Source organism: Myotis lucifugus, unplaced genomic scaffold, assembly GCF_000147115.1.
Source record: "Myotis lucifugus unplaced genomic scaffold, Myoluc2.0 scaffold_70, whole genome shotgun sequence".
Classification (NCBI taxonomy): Eukaryota; Metazoa; Chordata; class Mammalia; order Chiroptera; family Vespertilionidae; genus Myotis; species Myotis lucifugus.
In genome coordinates, this window is record NW_005871118.1 from 2637493 (window position 1) to 2661254 (window position 23762).

General features: G+C 36.9%; 1 protein-coding gene across 6 annotated transcripts in view; it reads right to left on the reverse strand.

Annotated features, from left to right (window-relative positions):
• Positions 1–23762, reverse strand: part of TIPARP (TCDD inducible poly(ADP-ribose) polymerase) — a 45536-nt gene that overhangs the window by 10936 nt on the left and 10838 nt on the right. For 5 of the 6 annotated variants that reach the window (XR_002829687.1, XR_002829686.1, XM_023755163.1 and 2 more), the window contains exons 3-6: positions 14913–15081; positions 12793–12953; positions 7286–7564; positions 6435–6612 (exon numbers count right to left, since the gene is read on the reverse strand). Coding sequence is in view for 4 of the 6 variants with exons in the window: in XM_023755163.1 (XP_023610931.1) it covers positions 6435–6612; positions 7286–7564; positions 12793–12953; positions 14913–15081 (787 nt within the window). In the remaining 2 variants the exon portion in view is untranslated. Of the gene's footprint in view, positions 1–4724; positions 6613–7285; positions 7565–12792; positions 12954–14912; positions 15082–23762 lie in introns of those variants that run through there. The other variant, XM_006090322.3, reaches the window with a different exon arrangement.

The following is a 23762-nucleotide window of genomic DNA, read 5'->3' on the forward strand; positions in this document are numbered from 1 at the left end:
TAGTCTACTCCCTTGGAATTTCATATAATCTTCTAAAATTTCCAACAAGCATTTGAATTTTTCATATTTGGAGTGCTCTTTTTAATTATTAATTTATATTAAAACTAGAGACCTGGTGCATGAAATTTGCACACTGGGGCGGGGGGGGGTCCCTCAGCCCAGCCTGCACCCTCTCCAATCTGGGACCCCACAGGGTCCGGGCCTAAACCGGCAGTCGGACATCCCTCTCACAACCTGGGACTGCTGGCTCCCAACCGCTCACCTGCCTGCCTGCCTGATTGCCCCCTAACCACTCCCCTGCCAGCCTGATCAATGCCTAACTGCTCCCCTGCTGTCCCGATCACCCCCAACTGCTCTCCCCTGCTGGCCTGGTTGCCCCCAACTGCCCTCTTCTGCTGGCCTGGTTGCCCCCAACTGCCCTCCCCTGATGGCCTGATTGCCCCTAACTGCCCTCCCCTGCTGGCCTTATCACCCACAACTGCCCTTCCCTTCCGGCCGTCTTGTGACCACATGGGGGTGTCCATCTTGTGCAAGGGTGTGATGGTCAATTTGCATATTACCGCTTTATTACACAGGACATTCATGCACTCGGGGGGTGGGGGGAGTCCCTCAGCCAAGCCTGTGACCTTTAGCAGTCCAGGAGCCCTCGGGGGATGTCCTACTGATGGCTTAGGCCCGCGCAGTCGGACATCCTTAGTGCTGCTGTGGAGGCAAGAGAGGCTCGCTATGCTCGCCAGCTGTCAGCCCAGGTTGTGGCTGAGCGGCACTCCCCCTGTGGGAGCACACTGACCACCAGAGGGGCAGCTCCTGCGTTGAGCATCTGCCCCTCTGGTGGTCAGTGCACACCATAGCTACCAGTCGTTCCGTCATTTGGTCGATTTGCATATTACCCTTTTATTATATAGGATAACTTCCTAAAGATTCTTCAACATAATTTTTATTTTAGTTATTACTTGTATTAGCTTCCTATTGCTGCTGTTACAAACCACCACAAACTTAGTGGTTTAAAACAATACAAATTTATTATGTTGTAGCTCTGGAGGTCAGAAGTCTTAAAATCAATGTGACAGTGGGGCTGTGTTCCTTCTGGAGTCTCTAGGGTAGAATGTTTGCTTACTTTTTCTAACTTCTAGATCAGGCCACCTGCATTCCTTAGATCATGACCTCATCCTCCATCTACAAAGTCAGCAGCATAGCATCTTCCTATTTCTTTCTGACCTTCTGTCTCCCTCTTATAAAAAAGAACTTTGTGATTGCATTGGGCTCCCCAGGGTAATCTCCTCATCTCAAGACCCTTAATTTAATCGCATATGCAAAGCCTCTTTTGCCTTCTAAAACAACATATTCACAAATCCCTATGATTAGGACTTGGATATCTTAGAGGCATACCAAAGTCTTTATTTGGAATAGGATGTCTTTATTCGGCCTTCCATACCACTACTTCTATTATTACTACTGCTAGCAAAAATTTGCCAGGAACTATGCTAACTGCTTTACATTCTTCATCTCAATTAGTTCATAAACCACATACTAAGATTGTGTAACTTTCTGAGACAGGCTTGTGACTAAGCCATTGCTGATAATGACAGTAATTCATCACAAAATTGAGTAATAATGATAGAAAAATCTGCATTCCCACTCCTATCGAGCACTGACTTGTATATGCCTACAAGTTAATTATGAGATCACAAACTGTATTTTTACAAAAATGTAGTCATATGGGTAGAAATTTGCATTTAGAAGAAATTCAGCTACATTTGAGTCACTGGAAGGAAAGCTTGTAGTTACTGGGTTCAGTTAGCTTAGATCATTGAGACCAATGCTAATTAGATTTATGGTTGCTACTCCTAAATGGAACAGTTTGTTGCACTTAGCTTAAGAGACTATATGCATAACCCATGGACATAGACAATAGTGGAGTAGGCCTGGGGGTGGAGGATACAGGGTAGAAGGGGTCAATGAAGGGAAAAAGGGTACACCTGTAATACTTTCAACAAGATAAATTAAAAAAAAAAACTGTCTTAGACCCTTGACCAAGATGCTATGAAATGCAAACCTTCAAGTAGGACCTTTGTCAGAAAAGTGTGGCTTAATGCAGAAAACCCAAAAACTCATCACTGCTATTCAAACCCAATTTATAAACCGATGGTTGCACAAGAATTTGTTAGCATTAAAGTCCCACATTATCATGCAATTGAGTAGCATCTGTTTAATGTACTCTTGCCACTCAAATCTGTTAGAGGCAGTCCTCAATGTACTGTGAAACACTTAGAAGTGCAGCTGATGTATCTAAACATAGGGCCCAAATGACAATTTGTCACCTAAGACTTCCTAAGTATTAGGAGGGTTAGAGGCTCTTGAACACTGGGTTGAAACTCTTAGCTGTCTGATTTAAGGCTATTTTAAGATAGAATATAATTAAGATGATAGTTATAAAAGGCTAAATATAGATAATAGTCTAGCCCAGTAATTTTCAGCCTGTTGGCTGTAAATTCTAGCAACATGTGGAAGTTATTGTAAGGAGTCCATTAATCCATTTGAGTACCAAATGTTGTCTGCAGATTATATCCTCCATATCAAATGTTGATATGGTTGTGATGAGTAATACAAATGTGCTTAAAATATCACTGAATTCATAGAAGCTTTTGGTCATTTTGCATGTTATTAATCATTATGCACTTCAGTACAATTAAGTGTGAAATTCTGAAATCCTCAAAGTGGTTGGGCACCTCTGCTCTAACTTGAATTTAGCAGAAAATACTTCGGACACACCAATGTTTCCATTCATATAAGATTAAAGCTTTAAAAGAGCTGTCATCTGAACGTTCTATTCAGAAGTGAGTCTCCCAAAAGATGCTAAGGAGTTGAGCAATATATTAAGACTAACAATGCTGATGAAACCTTTCAATAGCATCTTTTTCTTTCTACAATGATAGCTTAAGAGTAAGTTTAGCAAGATAAAGGTAAAAAAGTCTCATTTCCTTTTTTTAACTTGCCTGAAGGAGTGCCTAAATCAATAAACTAGATGGGTCTGTTTTTAAAACCCAACACTATCTTTTCTAAGAAAATGCCTAGCTTTTAATTTGTAAATAAATGCTATCAGTTGTATAGCACTTTACAAGAAGTTTTTGCATTGTAGGGTCCCACTTTGGGAACATTCTTATCATTTGTAGTCTTTTTATTTATTTACTTATTTTTAAAGCAAGCACCTTTTTTTCCGTTTTTTATTGATTTCAGAGAGGAAGGGAGAGGGATAGATAGAAACATGAATGATGTCAGAGAATCATTGATCAGCTGCCTCCTGCACTCCCCCCATTGGGGATCGATCCCCCAATCTAGGCATGTGCCATGACCAGGAATCAAACCGTGACCTCCTGATTCATAGATTCACGCTCAACTCTGAGCCACGCCAGCTGGGCTCATTTGTAGTCTTTTGAAAAAGAAAAAACGCACACTATTTCAAAGATGAGAAACCACATGAAAGGTTAAGTGACTTGTCAAACACAGAAGAGGAAGCTACAAATTTTTTTTTTAAATCACATAATAGCAACTTAAGTGTTGTGAATTAGATGTTAGAAAAGTGTCATACTGAATTTTCTATGCATTTTGACTATTTGATCCCAATGAAGAAAAACTGGAAACATTTTGTGGTCATCTTACCTTCCTTAAGAGGAAAAAAATACTCTGATTTAAACTGACAGGTACAGTTTGGGTGTTGACTATATTCTCTTTAGAAATCTTTACCATAGTTTAATTAACAGCAAGTTCCAACTTTCTGAAATGGTATAAATTATAGCTGGGCAAGTAGGGATAAAGATTTATTGAATGCCTTTCAGTATGTTTTAAGTCCATGGAACCATTATAAAATTGAGACTGACTCCATAGTTGTTGTTGTTTTTTTTAATATATTTGTATTGATTTCAGAGAGGAAGGTAGAGGGAGAAAGAAATAGAAACATCAAAGATATTCATTGATTAGCTGCCTCCTGCACACCCCACACTGGGGATAGAGCCCACAGCCCACACCTGGACATGTACCCTGATCAGGAACCAAACTGGGACCTTCTGGTTCATAGGCTGATGCTCAACCATTGAGCCATGCTGGCCGGGCTGACTCCATAGTTCTTGCTTAGATAAAACAACATACAATACTATATAGGAATTTCGAAATTATTACACTGGAGGTTAAATACTGTCAGATGCTCACATTTACCAATCAGATGACTAAGTTGGCTGAAAGTTAAGGTGCTTGAGAGCTGACAAGATTTCTATATTCCTTTTTCTATTTCCTTCAGCACCTGTTGGAAGGGACAACCCTGCTCATATTTTGCACTATAGCTGTTTGCTGATATAAAACATGTCCCTTTTAAGATGCCCCAAATACTTACCTGCAAAATAAAACATTCACTCTTCTCTGGTGACTTAGTCGACTGTTAGATAATATCCTCTCTGCTGATTCCCAGAGCACACATTTTAAGCAGCCGGTTCTGGTTAGTTCTGCTCATTCAATCACTCATTCAACCAACCAACCAACCAACCAACCAACCGTCACTTATAGATCATCTACTATGTGTTGAATTCAGTTATCTTAAATGGAACCAAAGCAAAAATTTTTAAAGAATTACCAGAGCTTTTATTTTTGCTTAGTTTTATTAAAAAAATAAATATATCATAAAGCTTTTTTTTTTCTTTAGGGAGAAAAAAGGAACAAGTTTCATAAAATCAAATAAGCAAAGGTAAGGTGTCTTAACTTGAAAAAGATTGGGAATCACAGGTTTACAAGTTCTAATTGAAACAACAACTGTAACAGCCACAGTTGGCTGCTTCATGCCAATGGCAGCAAACAAGATCAACTAGAGCAAAATAAATAATGGTGTGGAAGCCCTGAAAAGTGTTTAAACAGACTGATTCACTGAGACATCAATATAGATATATCTTGCTTTAAATAACACAGAAGTTCCTGAAAAGTTTTGTGTAAATGAAATGACCACAAAATACTCAAAAAGCTTGGTATCTGAAGGAATTCTGTGAATTCTTTTGTGAACAGCCACTTCCACTTTTGTAAATCCAGGTGTTTGCTTTGCTTAAGGCAAAGTAAACCTAGCTGCTACCTCTCTGAACTGAGATGTCAGCATATTCATCTAACACTGCTCCAGCTGGGCCAGTAGCACAACTTCCAAGTTTGTGTTTCTATTAAGTAGTGTAAAATACAGAGCTAGCCAGGGAACCCAGCTGCATCTGGCAAAGCAGGCATAGGGGTGGGATTACCACCTTTAACAATATTTCCAAGTCAGCAAATACTTTTGAGAGTCTACTTTGTGCAAAGCACAGTAATAAGCCCTATCAATTTGCTTACAGATATACTTGCTTTCTCTAAAACCTTGTCAGGGCCTACCTCTGGAACCCTAAAATAAAGTAATACTCCTAATCTTCAAAACTGGCTTTAACCAAATTAGCTGCCCAACTTCTTCAAACTGAGTGAATGATAATGGGAGAGACTTTTTCCAAGGCTGAAGTGTAACAACACGAGAATCACATAACTGGCTAGTGAAAAATTTTGCTGATGACAAAATTTTTTCAAATAGTTCCTTTTTTTAAACTTCCTCTAAACAGAACTCTGAATTCTCAGGCAAACTCTGCAAAAGTTGAAGTCATTGGTACACTTTGGTTCGGTGATACATTTCAGTCTGGCTGATAGAAATATTTCTTTCCACTTTGGACAGGGAGTATGTATGATAATACTAGTTCCAGTCAGTTTTATCACTGTAAATATACCAAATCCTCACTTTGTTCACAGCTTCCATTTCATTTGGCCAAACTTCTACCAGGCTTAAGTCACATTCAATTAGTTAGGCTCTTTTTTTTTTTAATGCTTCTAATAACATTGCTGCCTATATGTACAAGTGTGAATGAAGAGTATGCAATCTGTAGTCTTTCCCACACTGAGTACACTAACAACAATTAGTAAATAATTAAAGAGTAAGTGGTCATTTTAAAACTTGTTTTTCTTTAAAAATTTTTTACTTTCTAACACTTAAAAAAAATGGGTCTTAAAAGTGCCCTATTAATGTCCAATGCTGTTTCCCACTCTGTCCCACCCATCCAAAACCTGCTACAAATGCTGGATTGAGTTCATATCAAATAATTTAGCAGTACCAAGATTTTTCAAATGGAAACAGTGTTACTGACTTCTTCATATTGAATAACAAAATAAGGGTAACTCTGGTCATCATTAAAAATGACAAAAATCTGAGGCTCAAAGAAATTATCCACACAAGAGTCATACAGGTCACTGGTGACACTGCCAGGATTGACGGGAGGAGGTCTTCTCATGCCATGACTACCCATCGTATATCTGCCAGTTAGCACTTTGGCCAGAAACATGAAATGGACTCCTTTGGAGGACTTCTTAGAAAAATTATGAGAGTAGCTTGCCTTCTTTGCAAAATAACTGCCTTGTCCAAACATTGTAGCATGCTTTCCACAGACTCGAGGGTCAAAGTTGTGCTTGCAGATTCCATCTACCACATCCTGGGATGTTCCATGAAATAAGTGCCTCTCATTTATTATTCTGTCACGGCCACACATTTTTCTGTTCATATATTCCTTTTTCCTAATGCAAGAGTGGATAGGGAATTCAGAAGAAAGAAGGTATGCATCAATTTAAAAGGCATGATGTGGTCATAAACTTCCTTATGGTTTCAATGGGGAAGAGATGTTAAAGAGCAAAATGCTATCAATGATCACATTAAAAGTTTAAGCTTATCATTTCCACTGCAGACAAAAGCCCTTTCTTTTTTTCTCTACCAACTGTTCACATGTTTTCTCTTCCACTTTAAAACTAGTTTTCACATTTTACCTTTTCAGAATGCCTTCCTTGTCCAATTTCACCAACCTAATGCCTCTTAATTATGAGATTCCTCAAACCTGCATGTATTCCTTTTGCACTACATTAATTTGTTTGTTGACTTGAGAGGCAGCCTAGTAGAGTAATTAAGAGCAAGATTTCTGGTGCTAGACTGCTAGGATCCAAATTCTAGCATCTTATTCACTGTATGTCCTTTGGCAAATTACCAACCTTTCCTATGACTCAGTTTCCTCTCTGTAAAATGTAGACTGCAGTACTCCACTCCTACTTACAGGTCTGTTATAAGGATTATATGAGAGTTAACATATAAAAAACACAAACATATTAATTTCTATGCAAGTCTTTACTATTAGGTTCCACACTTGTCCTTAGCTATATTAAGAAAAGCTCTCTTAAACTTTTCATACTACTGACTCACCTTTTATATTTCTCCCAAAGAAACTGGTTTTGGACTCTCAATATTTGCAAAATTCTATATTTAAATTCAGGCACAGTCTTATGAAAAAGATTGTAAATAATTCGATAACTTTTGTCCTCTGAAGAAACAGGCACTTGGATAAAGTCCTGAGATGGATGCATATAAACCCAAGTTTCAGGGTAAAAGTTTGCTGAGGTGACCCCATCTGGGCAGATGATTTGTGATGATGAGGTTGCTTCGAGAGGTGAAGGAGCCTGCGTGGGAACACCACCAAGTGTCCTAGAAGGGAGAAGAAGAAATGTCAATGTCAACCACTCAGAACATTTCACATTAGAATGCACTATAGCAATACTTAATATTATAATCTGTATAGCTTAAAAGCTTGTTTACAAAACAATATATAAAATGCTATTGATTAAAGACAAAAGAAATCTTAGAACAAAAACTGCCTTTATACAGATATTATTTGCTTCCTCCTGGCCTCCTGTTTGTGGGAAAAACTATAGAATATACTGTTGCAAGGTAAGCAAACAAGAACAAATTTATAAATATCTTTTTTTAAAAATATATTTTATTGATTTTTTACAGAGAGGAAGGGAGAGAGATAGTTAGAAACATCGATGAGAGAGAAACATCGATCAGCTGCCTCCTGCACACCTCCTACTGGGGATGTGCCTGCAACCAAGGTACATGCCCTTGATGGGAATCGAACCTAGGACCCTTGAGTCTGCAGGCCGACACTCTATCCACTGAGCCAAACCAGTCAGGGCTATAAATATCTTTACTTTTTGAATCCTGGACTCCTCTTTTGCCTATGTAGTTAAAAAAACTTTTTGTTTCAAGGGAGTAGTGATAATTTATATGTGTTCTTCAAACTTTGCTGTACTAAATAGGAAACATATCATTATTAACGTCTATGTGGGGTAAGGAGAGCAGAATAAGGGGGAGAAAAAGTGAGGCAGTAGAAAAGAGGGAGCTTCCAGAGAGAAGACACAAAATATTAAAAATAAAAACCTTAAACTTTATAATTTTTATAAAAACAAACAAAAATCATAGCATGGGCATTGAAAGCTGACATTTGGAATTTGCTTCATTTTTCAGTATCACATACAACAACAAAAACCCCCACCAATACTATTCAAATTTTACAACTTTAGGGGTGATGGCTCTAATTACTTTAAGCTCTAGAGACCAGAATGCATATTCTTGAACCTTTAAATTCAGATGAATTTGAAAGATGAATTTAGATAAGCAGCAACTTGCTCAGTTACTTATTCCTGCCTGATTAAATGCTTAAATTCAAATCACATTTCTTGACCATTTTCAAAACAGAGCAAAAAGGAAGAAGCAGAGAGAAAGGAAATCCTGACCCTAAGTCCCAGATTCAGGTTTAGGGTACTGTAACATTCATCAGCATGTAGTGATCACAAGGAAGCAACAAGTCTGCCAAATAGATTAGGAAAGTGAAATTTTCCAAGAGTTTTTTGACACAGAGGTTACAACTGTGGGTGAACATGCATCTAATCTCCAGCGCGTATCTCATCCTCCTCCTCCTAATAATCATAGACACATTATACTAAGCACATACTACAAACCAGGCATTTTATATATATTATCCCTGTCATAACCATCCTTCAAGATGGTTTGCTTATCCCTACTTTTCAAATTAAAAAATTGCGAGCAGAGCCAGCAAAGACCAGAGACAGGATTTTAATCAAGGTCTACCTAGTTTCTAAGTGCATATGTGAAATATGTAGAAATGGAAAGAGTACATATTTTTCCATTTCCCCCAATATATGCAAACAAGGCTTGAAAGTGATGGATATCAGGATTAGAACTCGGCTCCCACTAACACCACTACCACCACCTCACATAGTCTTTTGCCTTTTAAGAGAAGATGACTTGATAAGAAGCTAACAATTAATAGAGGCACAGCTCCCTTCTTTAATCCCCACCCCTTCAAGCTGTGCCTTTGATTTAACCTGCCTCGAACTCCCTGTATCCCCCAGGTGCTTTTAAGTTCAGGGGCAGATTTAAAGGAGTGCTGGTTTCTCCAACTTTTATGACAGAAGGCACAACAGTTCTTGGCATCTGGAGCATTTTCACCAAGCTTTGATAGATCCCTCCAGAACCTGCATTCACTGGTACATATTTCTGGAGCAAGGCATCACTGTTTTAATCAGATTCTGAAAAGTCTGTAACTCCTTAAAAGCCATCACAATTCTGGAGGATGGCAGGAAACACAGAATATAAGCTCCTTATTTTTAGCTGTCCCCTCTATCCCTGCTCTGCAAAGAGGGTAAATCCAAGCACACCAGGTTTTCCAATATTATCAGGGGTTGAAGTTAGCAACAGAGGTTTCTGTGTTGAGGGAGGAGGGTAAGATTCTTCCCAAGCACTCTCCCAAAACAGGTTTTAGGCTGTCGCAACTCCATTGAAAACGTGGCACTAACAATAGAGGACACTGCTTCTTTTCTTTCTAATACCATTCCTCTCTTAACAAAAACACAACAGTTCCATAAAATAGAAGTTTCAAACCTATCTTTTCCTTTTTCAGAGGGGATAGGGTCTATTATTTACTCACACATACCTGAAGATGTGCCTGTGTAACTAAGTCTCATCCATCCTAAGATACTAAATTAGAACATATATATCTAGTCAGCACCCATTCCCATCAATAGATGCTTACTTTTAACAAGCCAACGTCCTAATTGGGCTAAAACATAAAAATGCATATAGACATGTCTGATGGAGTTATACAATCTAGTTGACATGGGTTAAAATATGTATATTCCAAGCACACTTAGAAATGTGGCTTTATTTTCTGAGAATGCTGAGCTTGTAGTCAGCTCATAGGTTTTCCAAAGACATACTGTGTGCTTTACAGTACTGCACCAGTCTTCTTTAGGGAGGCAAAGCTGGTGGGTAAGGAACTTGTACTCAAGGACCTCTGACGAATGGATTTTCAGAATCCAAGGTCACCTTTTATCACTCACCTTCACCCTCCCTTGTCATATTTTTGAAAGAGGTTTCCTAACCCAACTTCAGTAACGAACCAAAAACTAATTCATTTTATCCTTTTGGGAGGAGAAGCCAAAGAAACTGTATCAGGTCTTCTCATAACCATGAGGTGATTGCATGGAATAGATGTCTTTTCAGCTGAAATGAACTCACAAACCTCTAAACCTGAGATTTGTTTGCTTTTATGCAACCTCAGCACAAGTATTCTAAGAATATTAAAGAATAAGCTCCTTTTTATCAGCCCCATGAAAAAAAGAGCAAGCACAAGGAAAAAAACTTTTTTGTAACTTTGAGGTGATGGATGTTAACTAAACTTACTGTGGTAATCATTTTGTAATATATACATATGTCAAGTCATTATGCTGTACACCTTAAACTTACAGTGTTGTTTGTCGATTATAAATAAAACTGGAAGAAAAAAAAGGAGCAGGGAAACCCTCATTTAAAGAGCTAAGTTTGCAGGAAATTCGTGAATTAAGTCAGCCTCCCTCTCCAATCATCTTACTACCTCCCTACTCTGGGCTTTCCCAATTCTTAGGCATCTCTGATTCCCCAATAATTGTGGCTTTTTTGACACCTATGTTTTTCTTTGACCTTTAGTATTTACTAACACTTAACAAACATTTTTTCTGGCTAAAATCATGATCTTTCAGACTCTGAGAGTTGGCTTCTGCAATCAATCAAATAACAGTCTATGGACTAGTAAACAGAAGGTTTAGTACTGAGAAATAGATTTTCTGAAACCTGCTTTTAGAACTACCTCACTCCTCTTTCTCCCCAAGTACCCCTTAGGCCCAGACTCAGTTGGATGGGAAATGAAGGGCTGCATTTACCCATTCTACCCTGGTGAACTTGATGTTTCTCTACTCCTTTCTCACTGACATGTCTGCACAATCTCTGATTTGCTAAGCTTTTACTTTATACCTGATTACCACTGTTCCAGACAACACTAAAATAGGAAATTTTAAAAAGAAAATGGAAGAACTTTGTTCTCTTTAAGCCTAAGTTATAAATAGTAAGCCAATATTTGTGGCATTAATTCTACTACTGCTTATATAATAGTTTATACTTTTACAAAACAAGCTTAGGTTTTAAAAGGGGGAGAGGAGGTAGCATTTCATAATTACTTGTCTTAGGATCAAAACAAATTTTCACCATTCTATGAAAGTCCCTCAACAATGTAGCACTTGAATGAGCATTCTTACTCTCACACAGAAGCTACATCTCACTCGACTGGCTCAGCATGCCAAGGCGCTGTTCTCACTAATGAGTTCCACCATCTCACTAGGATGACGATGTGTTCTTAACTACTGGACACTGACATTATCGCCAGCTGTGCTAATGAAATCACAGAAATGGCATTTTTATTAATTTCTAATTTAAAAAACCAGACAAGGTAAAATTTTTCATACTTGGACAAGAAAGAAAGTACACATTTACCCAAGCAAATATATATTTCTAAAATTGGACTTATTACACAGTACTTTTGGATCCTGAGAATTTCATGGATTTTTATTTGTTTCTATTTTGTTTGAATGTTCCCTTTGCAATCTCAGAATTAGAATCATTAAGGTTCCGTCATAATGATCTGGGAAAAACACAGTTTGGGCTTGAAATAAAAAAAAAAAAAACTACTATTAAGAATATAAAAAAAGCATCTTCACCTCAAAGATCAGAAGGGACCAACCAATATTACTCTAACCTCTAAAGTTCATAAAACCAAGTAAATCTAGTATCATTTTAAAAATCAGGCTCTAAATACAGTATATCTGACTAGAGTATATAAAGATTTCCCTTAAGACACTCACTTTCACAGATGGCTATGCAAATGGCAATGTACCCCATCTTTTCACATCTACAAAGATGTGTGAGTGGGCTATCTAGACAGGGAAAGAAGAAATGGCACTTGGGAAAATGAAAGAGCTCACCTATAATTCAGAAGGATGAGTTCAGTCTCAACCTAAAAGTGCCACAAGTAATTTTAGTGAGTATTATAGGAGGATGGGCCTTAGCAAATGAAAATGTAAATTATTTGAAAAGGTGAATTCTTCCCATGCAAATGCATTCAAGGAAGAAGAATGGAGAAAATCACCTTGAAGGTTTCTCCCTACTTGACCTGGTAGTTTACCGGGACTGGGAAGTAGTCCCATAACACAGAATCGTATCATCAGAAAACTCAATCTTGCATGAAGGCGGCATATGCAAATTTTGCCTTATTCCAGGCATAATTACTTTTAGTTGTGAAAAAATGTTAATTCTACTGTGCTTTCATTTTAAAAATTTAATACAATACTCTTTTAGTGTGGGGTTAACTATATCTTATCTAAATTCTATTTTTTGAAAAATTAAGCCCAAAGAATAACTTAGAATTTCACATTCTAGAGGTAATAACCAAGTTAGCTATTTAATTTTTTTTTTCTCTTTGGCATACAGTTGTACATTAATGTAAAATCAGAGAAAAATGAGACTTTTCACTGGACACTTACTGTAAATATGGAAGCAATATAAAACAGGAGCGGAAGAGGGGTCTCCTTTTTATTTCTCTCCTGAAAAATGAGTTGTGGAGAATGTAGTGATTGTTCCACATCATAAATCGGACCTCTTTCAGACCCCGAGAGTTGGCTTCTTCAATCAATCGAATAACAGTCTATGGAGTAGCAAACAGAAGGTAAGAAAAAAAAAAGCAAGTTAATATACAATCACTATGAAATATAAAAACTATTAATGTTACTAAAGCCACACATAGTTAACCTTGCTGTTAATATCAGAAGAGTTTCAATAAAGTAAAGTGAGTCAAATTAATTCCCTTTATACATAGAAATTTTTTTCCTTTCTTTTTTGGAGCAAAGATACAGGGTAGAAAGATGATCCCTGTTTAGAAGAACACAGATTTCCACCTTAAGAAACATGTGAGGCCCAGGGAACTACTCTATTCTATTTTGAGGCCTTAACAATGTCCTAAATATTCTTTGTTTCTTTTTCAATTTAGCCTTCTAATTGTTTTACTCAAAAAAAAGCTTCATTTTTTAAAAAATTTAGTTTTCTCACTCTGTGCTAGTGCTTTCAACACTTTCACAATGATTTTTTTTTTTTTTTTGCTCCTGGACACTGGTGGTCCTGCTAGCACGTTTTCTCATTTTAGACAACCTTATTACGACTTTAGGTCTCACAGCACAAACTCTGTGAAGTTGGCCAGGGCACAGGCCACATGCAGATTTTGGTGCTTTCCCAACCTTCTTGGTATAAAGGTAAACAAATAGCAGGGGTTCAGGACAGTCTAGTTTTGTTAGAGGCTGCATTGTAGGACAGTGTGTCAAACACTGAACTATTCTGAATGCCTGAGGACACCATCCCCGGAAGAGGGAAAGAGATTTTTTATATTTCTTAAGGGAATTTTCAGAAGAGGATTAAAGATGGTAGTGTTCAAATAAATAAATTCCAAACCTAAAAAATCTTTGAGAGGACAAACGAGGGGACAGTCCAAGTATTCTGAGAATACTTTTTAAATAGCCTCTTGTTCTCTTTGGAAGGCATTAGATACTAGTGATTACTTAAATGAGAGTCAAAATTTTAATTCAATATTGTGTTTTATAGCAATTAAAATACTATGTCATTTTCTTTAGTTATTGCCTTAAAAGAAAACCTAAGGTAGTTAAGTTAGTTTGCCCTTTTTGTATGCTGGAAATTTGATCAAATTGAAGTCAGATCTTTGGAATGCGAAATTAATCTCTAAAGTCCATTTCAGGGTGTTTAAACTTGACTTGGAATTCTCATTTAGAGGCAAATAAACCATCACTATTTTAAAATTTTGCTTTGTGATAAGCTATTCTTACCACCTTAAACTAAGGATGCATGTGCACATTTGATACAATTTTTAAAAAATATATTTTATTGATTTTTTACAGAGAGGAAGGGAGAGGGATAGAGAGTTAGAAACATCGATGAGAGAGAAACATTGATCAGCCGCCCCCTGCACACCCCCCACTGGGGATGTGTCCGCAACTAAGGCACATGCCCCTGACCGGAACCGAACCTGGGACCCTTCAGTCCGCAGGCCGACGCTCCATCCACTGAGCCAAACCGGTCAGGGCCATTTGATACAATTTTAAATGACTAATGTGCCTGACCACAGCTCAATGAACATTTTCAATACTTCTTTCAGAGGCCTAAGAGTGATTGTTTCCCACTATACTTCTGAAATGCTAAGCACAACACATGATCTAATCACCATGAGCCCAAGAGCCAGATACAACCAAAAGTTACACCAGTACTCACCTCATTAAAATTACTCTAAAAACTGCTCTGAGTCTGAGTACTTACAACTCTAAATACTTTTTCTCCATAATATAAGATACTGGGAAACATTTTATCTCTCTAATAATAGAGGTATTCTACTTATGGATTCCAGGGATTTAATGGGAAAAAAAAACATTTTTAGAAAAATCAAGAGAGAAAAGTGTAACTTATACCAACAAGACTGAATTTTATAACCAGAAGCTCTGATTTGTAGTTCTGTGTAGTCATTGTTAGAAAGGAAGAACAAAAGAACAATGAAAGACAAAAAAATTTAAATGTACTTTTGGGGATTTAAAAGTCCTTTAAATACCTCAGGGTACTCTCTCCATCCAAAGTGGTCCCTACAGAAGAATTTCCAGACTGTGTGGTAAATAGCATTGACATTGCTAGAGGGTGGTGTGGACAGCCTTCGTAGTTGGTCAAATTCAGTTGTTTCATACACATTCATGGCATTCAAATCTGCCCAAAATTCTTGTCCTCTAAAAAGACCCAAGAAAAAAGGATTTGTTAATATTAATACATTTACAAAATAGAAATATTTAAACATCTTATTGGATATTAAAAATAACTAATATAGCATATGTTGTAAATTTTTAAAAGTGGTCTTATTCGGAGTAAAGGGCATTATTGATTGTTTCCCCATTTCCTACACAAAAATCTCCAGGCCATGGAGTTATGGTAGAATTGATTATATCCCACACCATCATTGACCTGGTAATCAACAGAATCTTACCCTCCCCACCACAATGGACTGAGCCAAACCCTGGTGTCAGCCAATCAGAGAGTCAGACTCAGGATGACACTGACAAAGAAGACAGAGAAACAAAAGAAACTTCTCTTGTTTTGGTTTGTTGTGTTTTTCAGAGACATCAGTTTACCTAAGATAAGTAGGAATACACAATACTGTCTGATGAGACAGGGGGGGAACAAAAGAAGGGAAAATAAAATGACTCCAGAAGGTCAGTACTGCTAATCTACACACCATCAATATTACTTTTTATCCTGTGGATGAAAAAAGAGTTGGCAAAACATGAAGAGAAAAATGATTTGATTATGAGGTTTAGCTATGAGATTATTTTTGTCATTTTTGTTATCTGGTCTGCTGCTGCTGTATCAGCACTTTGTAAAACATCTGAATACTGCTGAGGAAAATATCCACTGTATGAATCAGAACCACTTAAGAAATTAATTTTATAAAGGGTGGTCCAATTAAAATATTTGTTTCTTTTTAAATGGAACTTCATTTAGTGTCTAAAACATCTGAACCATTATTTTCAGTAACTGATAAACAGTTCATTGCTCTTCTTTCTTTTTTTGTATGTTTCAAAATTTTCCTAAGAAAACAAAGTGTTAAATATATCATAAAATAATATCAGAGATGTACTTCCACCCTTTTCCACCACAGACTTCTAAACAGATGTCTATGACACACAGGATACTCCAGATCCAGTGGCACTCAGGAAGACTGGCTCATGTGAAATCCAGATGTCTGGACAGATATGCCCAATAATTATTTCCTTGTTGTAAATTGGGATTTTGAAAAGGGTATTACTTTTGACCTATGGGTTTTGTTGGTTAGTGCAATATTTCCTAAACTCTGCCCTTAAAAAACATGTTTCAAGGACTGTTACTAGGTATTCTGTGCAAAAAGCATTCTGCAGTCAAATGTTTGAAAAAAAGTGGTTTTATAAAATTAAACAATTTATATACTGTGGCCACTCCTCAGTCCCTTTAATATACTAAGGTAGACATTGAAGTACCATGATAAGGACTATAAAGTATTCTTCCAAACCTATGACAATGCTCTCCCTTTCTCCCATGAATACCTGTTAACATCTCTCAATAAATACCCCTGACAAATGTCAGGGAAAGTAAATCTATTTTTCACCCACCATCCCAATGTTCATAATTAGTGAAATCAGCTTCTATATTAAAAAAAAACAAACCACACACACAAAGACTCAAGTCATAAACCCAAATGACAGCGCCATGAAGCACATAACTTGTAAAAAACAGTATGGTCTTTAAAAATTCCCAAAGAGCTTCCAAAATCCTTAATTTCTTGCTCAGAAACAGTACAAACTAGTTAAGACAAGGTCTTAAAAAGAACATATAATTTTAATGGTAAAATGAGAATAAGACAATAAAGTGTATTTTAAAATAACATTTGGACACTGCTTTGTTTAAAATAATTATGGTAGCCCTAGCCGGTTGGGCTCAGTGTATAGAGTGTTGGTCCGGGGACCGAAGGGTCCTGGGTTCAATTCCAGTCAAGGGCATATACCTCAGTTGCAGGCTCCCAGCCCTGGTTGGGGGCATGTGGGAGGCAACCAATCGGTGTGTCTCTCTCACATCAGTGTTTCTGTCTCTCCCTCTCCCTTCCACTCTCTCTAAACATCAATGGAAAAATATCCTTGGGTGAGGATTATTAAAAAAAGATTATGGTAAATAGGAATAACCAATCAAAGAGGAAAAAATACTTCTGGGAAATCCTTGAAAAAAAAGAGAAAAAACACCGAAAACAAACTCCTATGCCTAAACGCCACATCAACTTGCTGTAAACAGTTTTCACTTAACTTTAGAATAATTTTTTTTTTAAATCCTCACCTGAGGGGTACGGTTTTTATTGATTTTAGAGAGAGGAAGGGGGGGGAGGGGAGAGAAACAGTGATGTGAAAAACATCAATTGGTTGCCTCCTATACGCACCCTGACCAGGGATTGAACCCACAACCTGGGTATGTGCCCTTACCAGGAATCGAACCTGTCAATTTTTAGTGTATGGGACAATGCTCCAATCAACTCAGTCACACCGGCCAGGGCTTAACTTTAGGAGAATCTGATGTTATCACAGAGCCAAGAGACTCTTGGCTCTTTTTCCCTCTTAAGATCATTGCCAATTTCAAAGTAGATTTTCCTGCTTTATGTTTATTTACCAATAACTTTTCCCAATTGTGAGTTAATAAATCCTCAGTATTTTTCTAAGGAGTTCTTAGAACAGCAGTCATTATGTTAACATGCATTATAATATACAGCCAATGCTTTTTGCTATTAAAGTATCAGATTTTATTCTGGACATCATTCTAGCAACTTTTGTTTAAGCCTGTATTACTAAGACTTCATAGATAATGATTTGCATGAGAAAGACATCTAAAACTGCAGCTTTTGCTACATTCTCTGAGCATTTCAGTCCTTTGGCCATTATGAAATTTCTATGACAAATCCTAATTTACTACAACCAAATGTTCCTTGCATTGATGTATCAAAGTACTGTTTTAGCTCTATTTGATTTTCAGTATGCTTTTCTAGACGTGACAGAGACAAAACAACAAATCTGAAAAACATTAAATTATCTTTTTATAAGATCAATTTTACCACCTGCTCTCCCATAAACAAGTAATGCTTAAAAACTCCAAAGCCAAGAGTTTTTTTTTCCTCCTCAATCTGCATCAGTACAAATGCGTAAATGTTCAACATTTACCACTCTTCTTTATCAAACCATTTTTTTCTATTATCAGAAAGCAGTTATAAGTCATGTGTGTGGTAATAGCGATGGTTGGCTGTTTTAGGCAACACACAAAGAATTAAACAGATGTAGTCCCTGGCTTTCAATGGCTTTGAGAGAAATGAAAAACCAAACGTTAAAACCAAAGAAGCAGTACATCTGCCTATTTATATTCATCAGCAGGAAGTACAATCCTGAAATAAGAGGACAAAGAATAGGCATACAGAATTATGAGAGAGGAGGTGGTTACTGGCATCCAAAAATGGAAAAGGTTAGTAAAAGTAGGAGACTTTATCAATCCAAGATAACTTTCTATAAAAGAAAAAAAATGCTAGGAACAATTTATATAATAGGAAATATTACAAGTAAAGGGTTGTGTGGAAGAGCAACAATAACAAAATGCCAGAGTCAGTGGAAGAAGAGACAGAAAAGACAAACCCTGTGGCATAGTATGAAATGTGACACAAAGGTGGTTTGGGAACATTTTAGAGAGAGGGCTACTTCTGCTGAAAAGGAGGTCAGGAAATATGGTCAAGGAAGGTATCCCAGAGTGGATGAAATGAGAGCCAAATCTGGCCAGCCACCAGGCAGACAATGGGAGGCACGACACCACTTGCACAGTGACTGACATGTGTAGACGCTAACCAACCAAGGCAGGAGAGACCCAAGAGCATGCAGCACTTGCAGTTCATGTGGGAGGTCAGGGTGTATGTGTGTGTGAGGGGGATGATAAGATAAAAAACTGGATTATAGATAGGTTGGCTGGGGCCAGATAATGAAGAGCTTTGTATTCTGGGTTACGAGGTTAGAATTTGATTCTGTGGGCAGTAAGAATCACTGGTGGATTTTCAACAAGATTCAGATTGCCTTTTATAAAGGTCACTCCAGCAGCAGTGGTATGGACTGATTTGTTTATTTTTGGAAGGGGAGGGTGGGGAAAGACTGAGGAAGGGTGGAGAAGGCACTTATTTTGCTTTAATATTTATTATTCTATGCTTAGCCATCTACAGCTATTAGTATTGCTCTTAACACAAATGACGACAGAAAATGGAGGAGGCAAGGGATGTTCTGAGGGGTACTTAAGAGTTAGAACCTAACTGCATGAAGGGTGATTATATGTGGGGCTGAAGGGAGTAGAAAGAGTCCAAGATGTGTCCTATGTTTCTGATCTGGGTAACTGGTTAACGGTGCCATTAAATGAGATAGGAATTGTAGGAGGTGGAACACATTTAAATGGGAAGATGATGTAAATAAAATATAGAAATCAGACTTTAGCAGAGGTCAATTAAGAATAAGTTTCTGGATCCTACTTCTGTACAGTTTTAACTGGATGGGTTAGAGTTTGACACTGTGGCTTCCTGCCTATAAGAGTTAACTGGTTTCTACAAGGACAAACCTGTGACCTCAATAACACCTGTTCTAATCAGCTAGACTAACCTGACACAATAGGTCCTTTTATTTTATTACTATGATATAAAATGAAATGTCTCCCCAAACTGAGGGTCATAATGATAGAAGGCTAAAGATCAAATGCAATATGAAGAGAGTGTTAAGGCTCTTCTCCTACAGACTTGAGACAGGCATGACAGATGGGGTATGTTTGCTGCTGCTAAAGAAATTTCACAGGCACACAAAATATAGCTGGCTTTTGATACCTGGCTTTGATGTTTTCAGGAACTCATTTAGCAACGCTGGAATATCTGGCAACTTATATAACCCTTCAAATATGTTATAAGGTGATGAGAATCAAAGCCATGGCATATACAATACCAGCATATTTTGTAGAAGCAGAATAATTATTAAACTTCAGAGGACTGATTCTGTACTTTTAATTTTCTGTACTAGAAACATAATAATGGTCATTTATTCTGTTATTAAGATTTTTTGCTAACACTGACTCAAATAGCACAAAGCTATTGGAGGAGGCAATAAAAAATTACCTATAAATGCTTACATACAAAGCAACATCTTTCAATATTTACCAGAAGTTAAAATTCTATACTTAAATTTTATACTATGACATGGGGTCTTGGTAACAACTGGGTTTTCCCTTTGTATCCAGAATAGCTGGAGACACAGATATACCTATAAATCAAAATTGGGAGTTTATTATTATGCATATGGCCCTCAGTAATTATGGGTAGGCTACACATCAAATGTAGACTCTCAGTTAAATCTGCCCATATTTAAGGAGACCCTGACCTAATCAAGGAAGGACTGCTGAGGCTTAGATCACTCTGTAAAATAATTAATATCCATCTTGAATCATAGATTTATATTATGGTTCTAAATGCCTCAAGAGATTTTTGGGTAGGTAAAAATATTCCCCACTTTAAGAAACAACTCTTATAAAGGGATCATCAAAAGGCAAAATTCTGACTGTGTGTGCTGCTCCTTTGGTCCCTTCTGGGACATCTTAGAAATAAGAGAATGCAGTCAGTTAGTGAGTGGCATCTAGAATCACATTTATCTGTGTGCAAAACCCCATGTCTGATTTACAAATTGTTGGACATCTAATCGATGGTCTTAAAGTGATTTTAGAAGTGAACACAGTGAAATAATAATGAGGATAAGACAGAAGAAAAATGAAAGGCAGGTAGGTTTACTAAATGAAAGGATGCCCTGGTGTGTTTTTTTTTTTATTGTTGTCTTTTTAAAAAATACGTTTTTACTGATTTAGAGAGGAAGGGAGAGGTAAACAGGGAGAGGAAGAGAGAGAGAGAAACATCAATGAGAGAGAATCATTGATTGGCTGCCTCCTACATGCCCCCTACTAGGGATTGGGTTGTGCCCATGACCAAATCGAACCCAGGACCCTTCAGTCCGCAGGCCAACGCTCTATCCACTGAACCAAACTAGCTAGGACTGTTTTTAAGCTTTTGTATTCTATAGTCTCCAAAAGGAGTGGGAAACTAAACAAACACATAACACAGTTTAATATCATACATTGAAGTCCCCTTCATGCAACCACTAAAAACAAATTACAATATCCACTCAAAGAAAAAATAATCTACTAAAATACTGTTGTTGGGCTTTCTTGGTTTTTATTACAAAACTATGGACCAAAGCAAAAAAAAATACAAAAGAACTTTCTAATAAGATGTGGATAAGCCTATAATCTTTCGTGAATAAAAATTATACTTAAGAGTTCAGAAGACCTCACTGCTATCTATTTATGAAGGCATGGGATTAATTTTACACCCTGAAGACATCATGGTCCAAAATCCAGGCATTTGCCCTGACTAGAATCGAAAACCGAGACCTCCTGGTTCATAGTTCGGCACCCAACCACCGAACCATGCCTGCAGGGCAGCTTTAACTTTTATCCAAGTTTAATCACATGTACTGAGACTCCTAGAAGGTAACTTAAGCGAGAAATACTTCTACATGTCTCTGACTACCATTGCCTGATGAAGTGAAACTTGATTTCTGCAAGAATTTGTGATAGAAAGCACACAATAGATTAAAATAATGTGTACTATTCCTTGTGCTACCTTAAATTATGCAGCTGTTGCTTTTTGTGAAGATGAGTAAATATACCTTTGTTAAATATTTTTAAACTGAGGTATTTCTATTTTACCTCAATGTAAACAATACAAAATGTCTTCCGTGTACTCAAAACACAAATACTGATTAATTCAATTTTGTGGATACAGAATTTCACAGTATTTAGAGAGAGCTGAAAGAATTTGTTTATAAAACTTTTCTACATACACATTATAAAATCAGGTATATATAAATGTTAAAATTGCTTAAAATAACTGTTTTCAAATAAGCTCAAACAATTCAGAACTCACTTATACATAAATGAAATACTAATTATAAATAATTATCATAAAATATATACTCTAACTCCCAGTAAGATACAATCGATTAGCTTATTTTATTTCTGGGCTAATTTCTGAAAGGGAAAAATAAGACTTCCTATAGAAAACATGTCAAGAGGTTGTTTGTTTTTGTCTATAGATTTTGTAAACTATGTCTACAAAATCTTTCAACAAGGTTTATACTAGTCAACTTTTCCTAGAGGAAAGGAATTCTACAAAACCAAGTTTCTCTAATATATTTAATTTTAGAGAATTTAAGAGTCTACATTATTTTTTAGTAGCTAATTAACTGTAGAACACTTTACACAATGCTCCTGAGGTGCAGCAACATTTGGACAATCCAAACCTCAGAAAGCAAGTAAGCAAAGTTTCTTCTGTTTCACATACTCTATCCCCATTCAAGGATGTCCTATTTTTTATTATTATTAACTTGGAAGGCAAACCTAGTATTTCTCCTGTGCTTATTTTTATTCTCTCAATGCCTGGAAATGAAAGAGAGAAGCCAGGTGACTGTCAGAAACCAAAGACCAATCACAGCAGGAAATTATTTAGAGTATTTTTTGCCATTTGCCCTCTCTGTCCCCTGATCAGCTGCAGGAGCTGTGAAGATCACAGGGTACAGGCAAGATACTGAAAGCACATGTACTTCTGCAAGCAAAGTTCACCCTTGGGCCCCTACCCCAGCCATTCTTCACTGACTATTCAGTGATGGTAAATTTTAGAGCAAAGAAGGTCACCCAAATTCTATGGCTATATGTCAAATGAGAAGGGACAGTTTAAGAATATCTTAATCCAAAAATAAAAATTAATGTGACAAATTCCAGTAAGTGTGGCCTAAATGAAATATCTTTTCCAATCATTGTGAGAAGTGCTGTTTCAACACTGACTATTCATAAATCCTTCCTTATGCTCAGAAGCAACAATACCATTTGCATAAAGAATACAAGTTTCCTGAACAAATCTTTCTCAGACAATTTAGTCACAGGGGATTCTAATACACTCTTTACACAATACTTTGTGGCACACATACTCGAAAATCACTGGTTTCTGTAGCATGTGAAAGGAAACAGTCATTCTGACATTCTCGCTCTCATATAAGCTTACCCTTTCATTGTGATTACCATGCAAAGGTTCTCTACTGGTCAAGTGGGTGTTACCAATAAGTAAATAACATATAGCAGAGAAAGATCACGGAGACAGACACATTTTATTGTCTGAACACTGCAAATAGGAATGCTTAGCTAACTCCCTTCTATGCTTGCTTTAGCAACAGTAACTGACTAGGTCAGCAAGAAAAATTGGAAATTTCAGAATTAGGAATTTATTAATATCAACTTCTAAAATTTGAGTTCCTAATCACAGAATCAGTTATATTTAGCACAAAACTGCAAAACTATCTTTTGTACAGAACAAATATATATCTTTACAAACTACTAAGTTGAATAAGTAGAATTTATTTATTTTACATAAAAACCTTTATTTTCAGAGATTAAAAAATATATTTCACAACCTACCGCCTGCAATTTCAAATTTCCCTATTAACAAGGAATTAATCTACATTGGAAAGTCAAGGCTTTTAGTTAATGTGTCAGGGACTGGGTTGGATTAGTTTTAACACAGGGTTTTTAAATAGAGGTGAGTTTGTATAGCATAATCCTTAGTCCCTAGAAAGCACTACCATAAATCTGTGAGTAGAAAATTTTGTTTTTGTTAAAGAAGTACCTTCATATCTAAAATGTGACTTGTTTGCGCCTAGAAACGGTGAACTATAGGAGTATATTATTCCTTTGCACAGTTTGTGTTTATGGTGTTACAAAGTACAGTTCAACC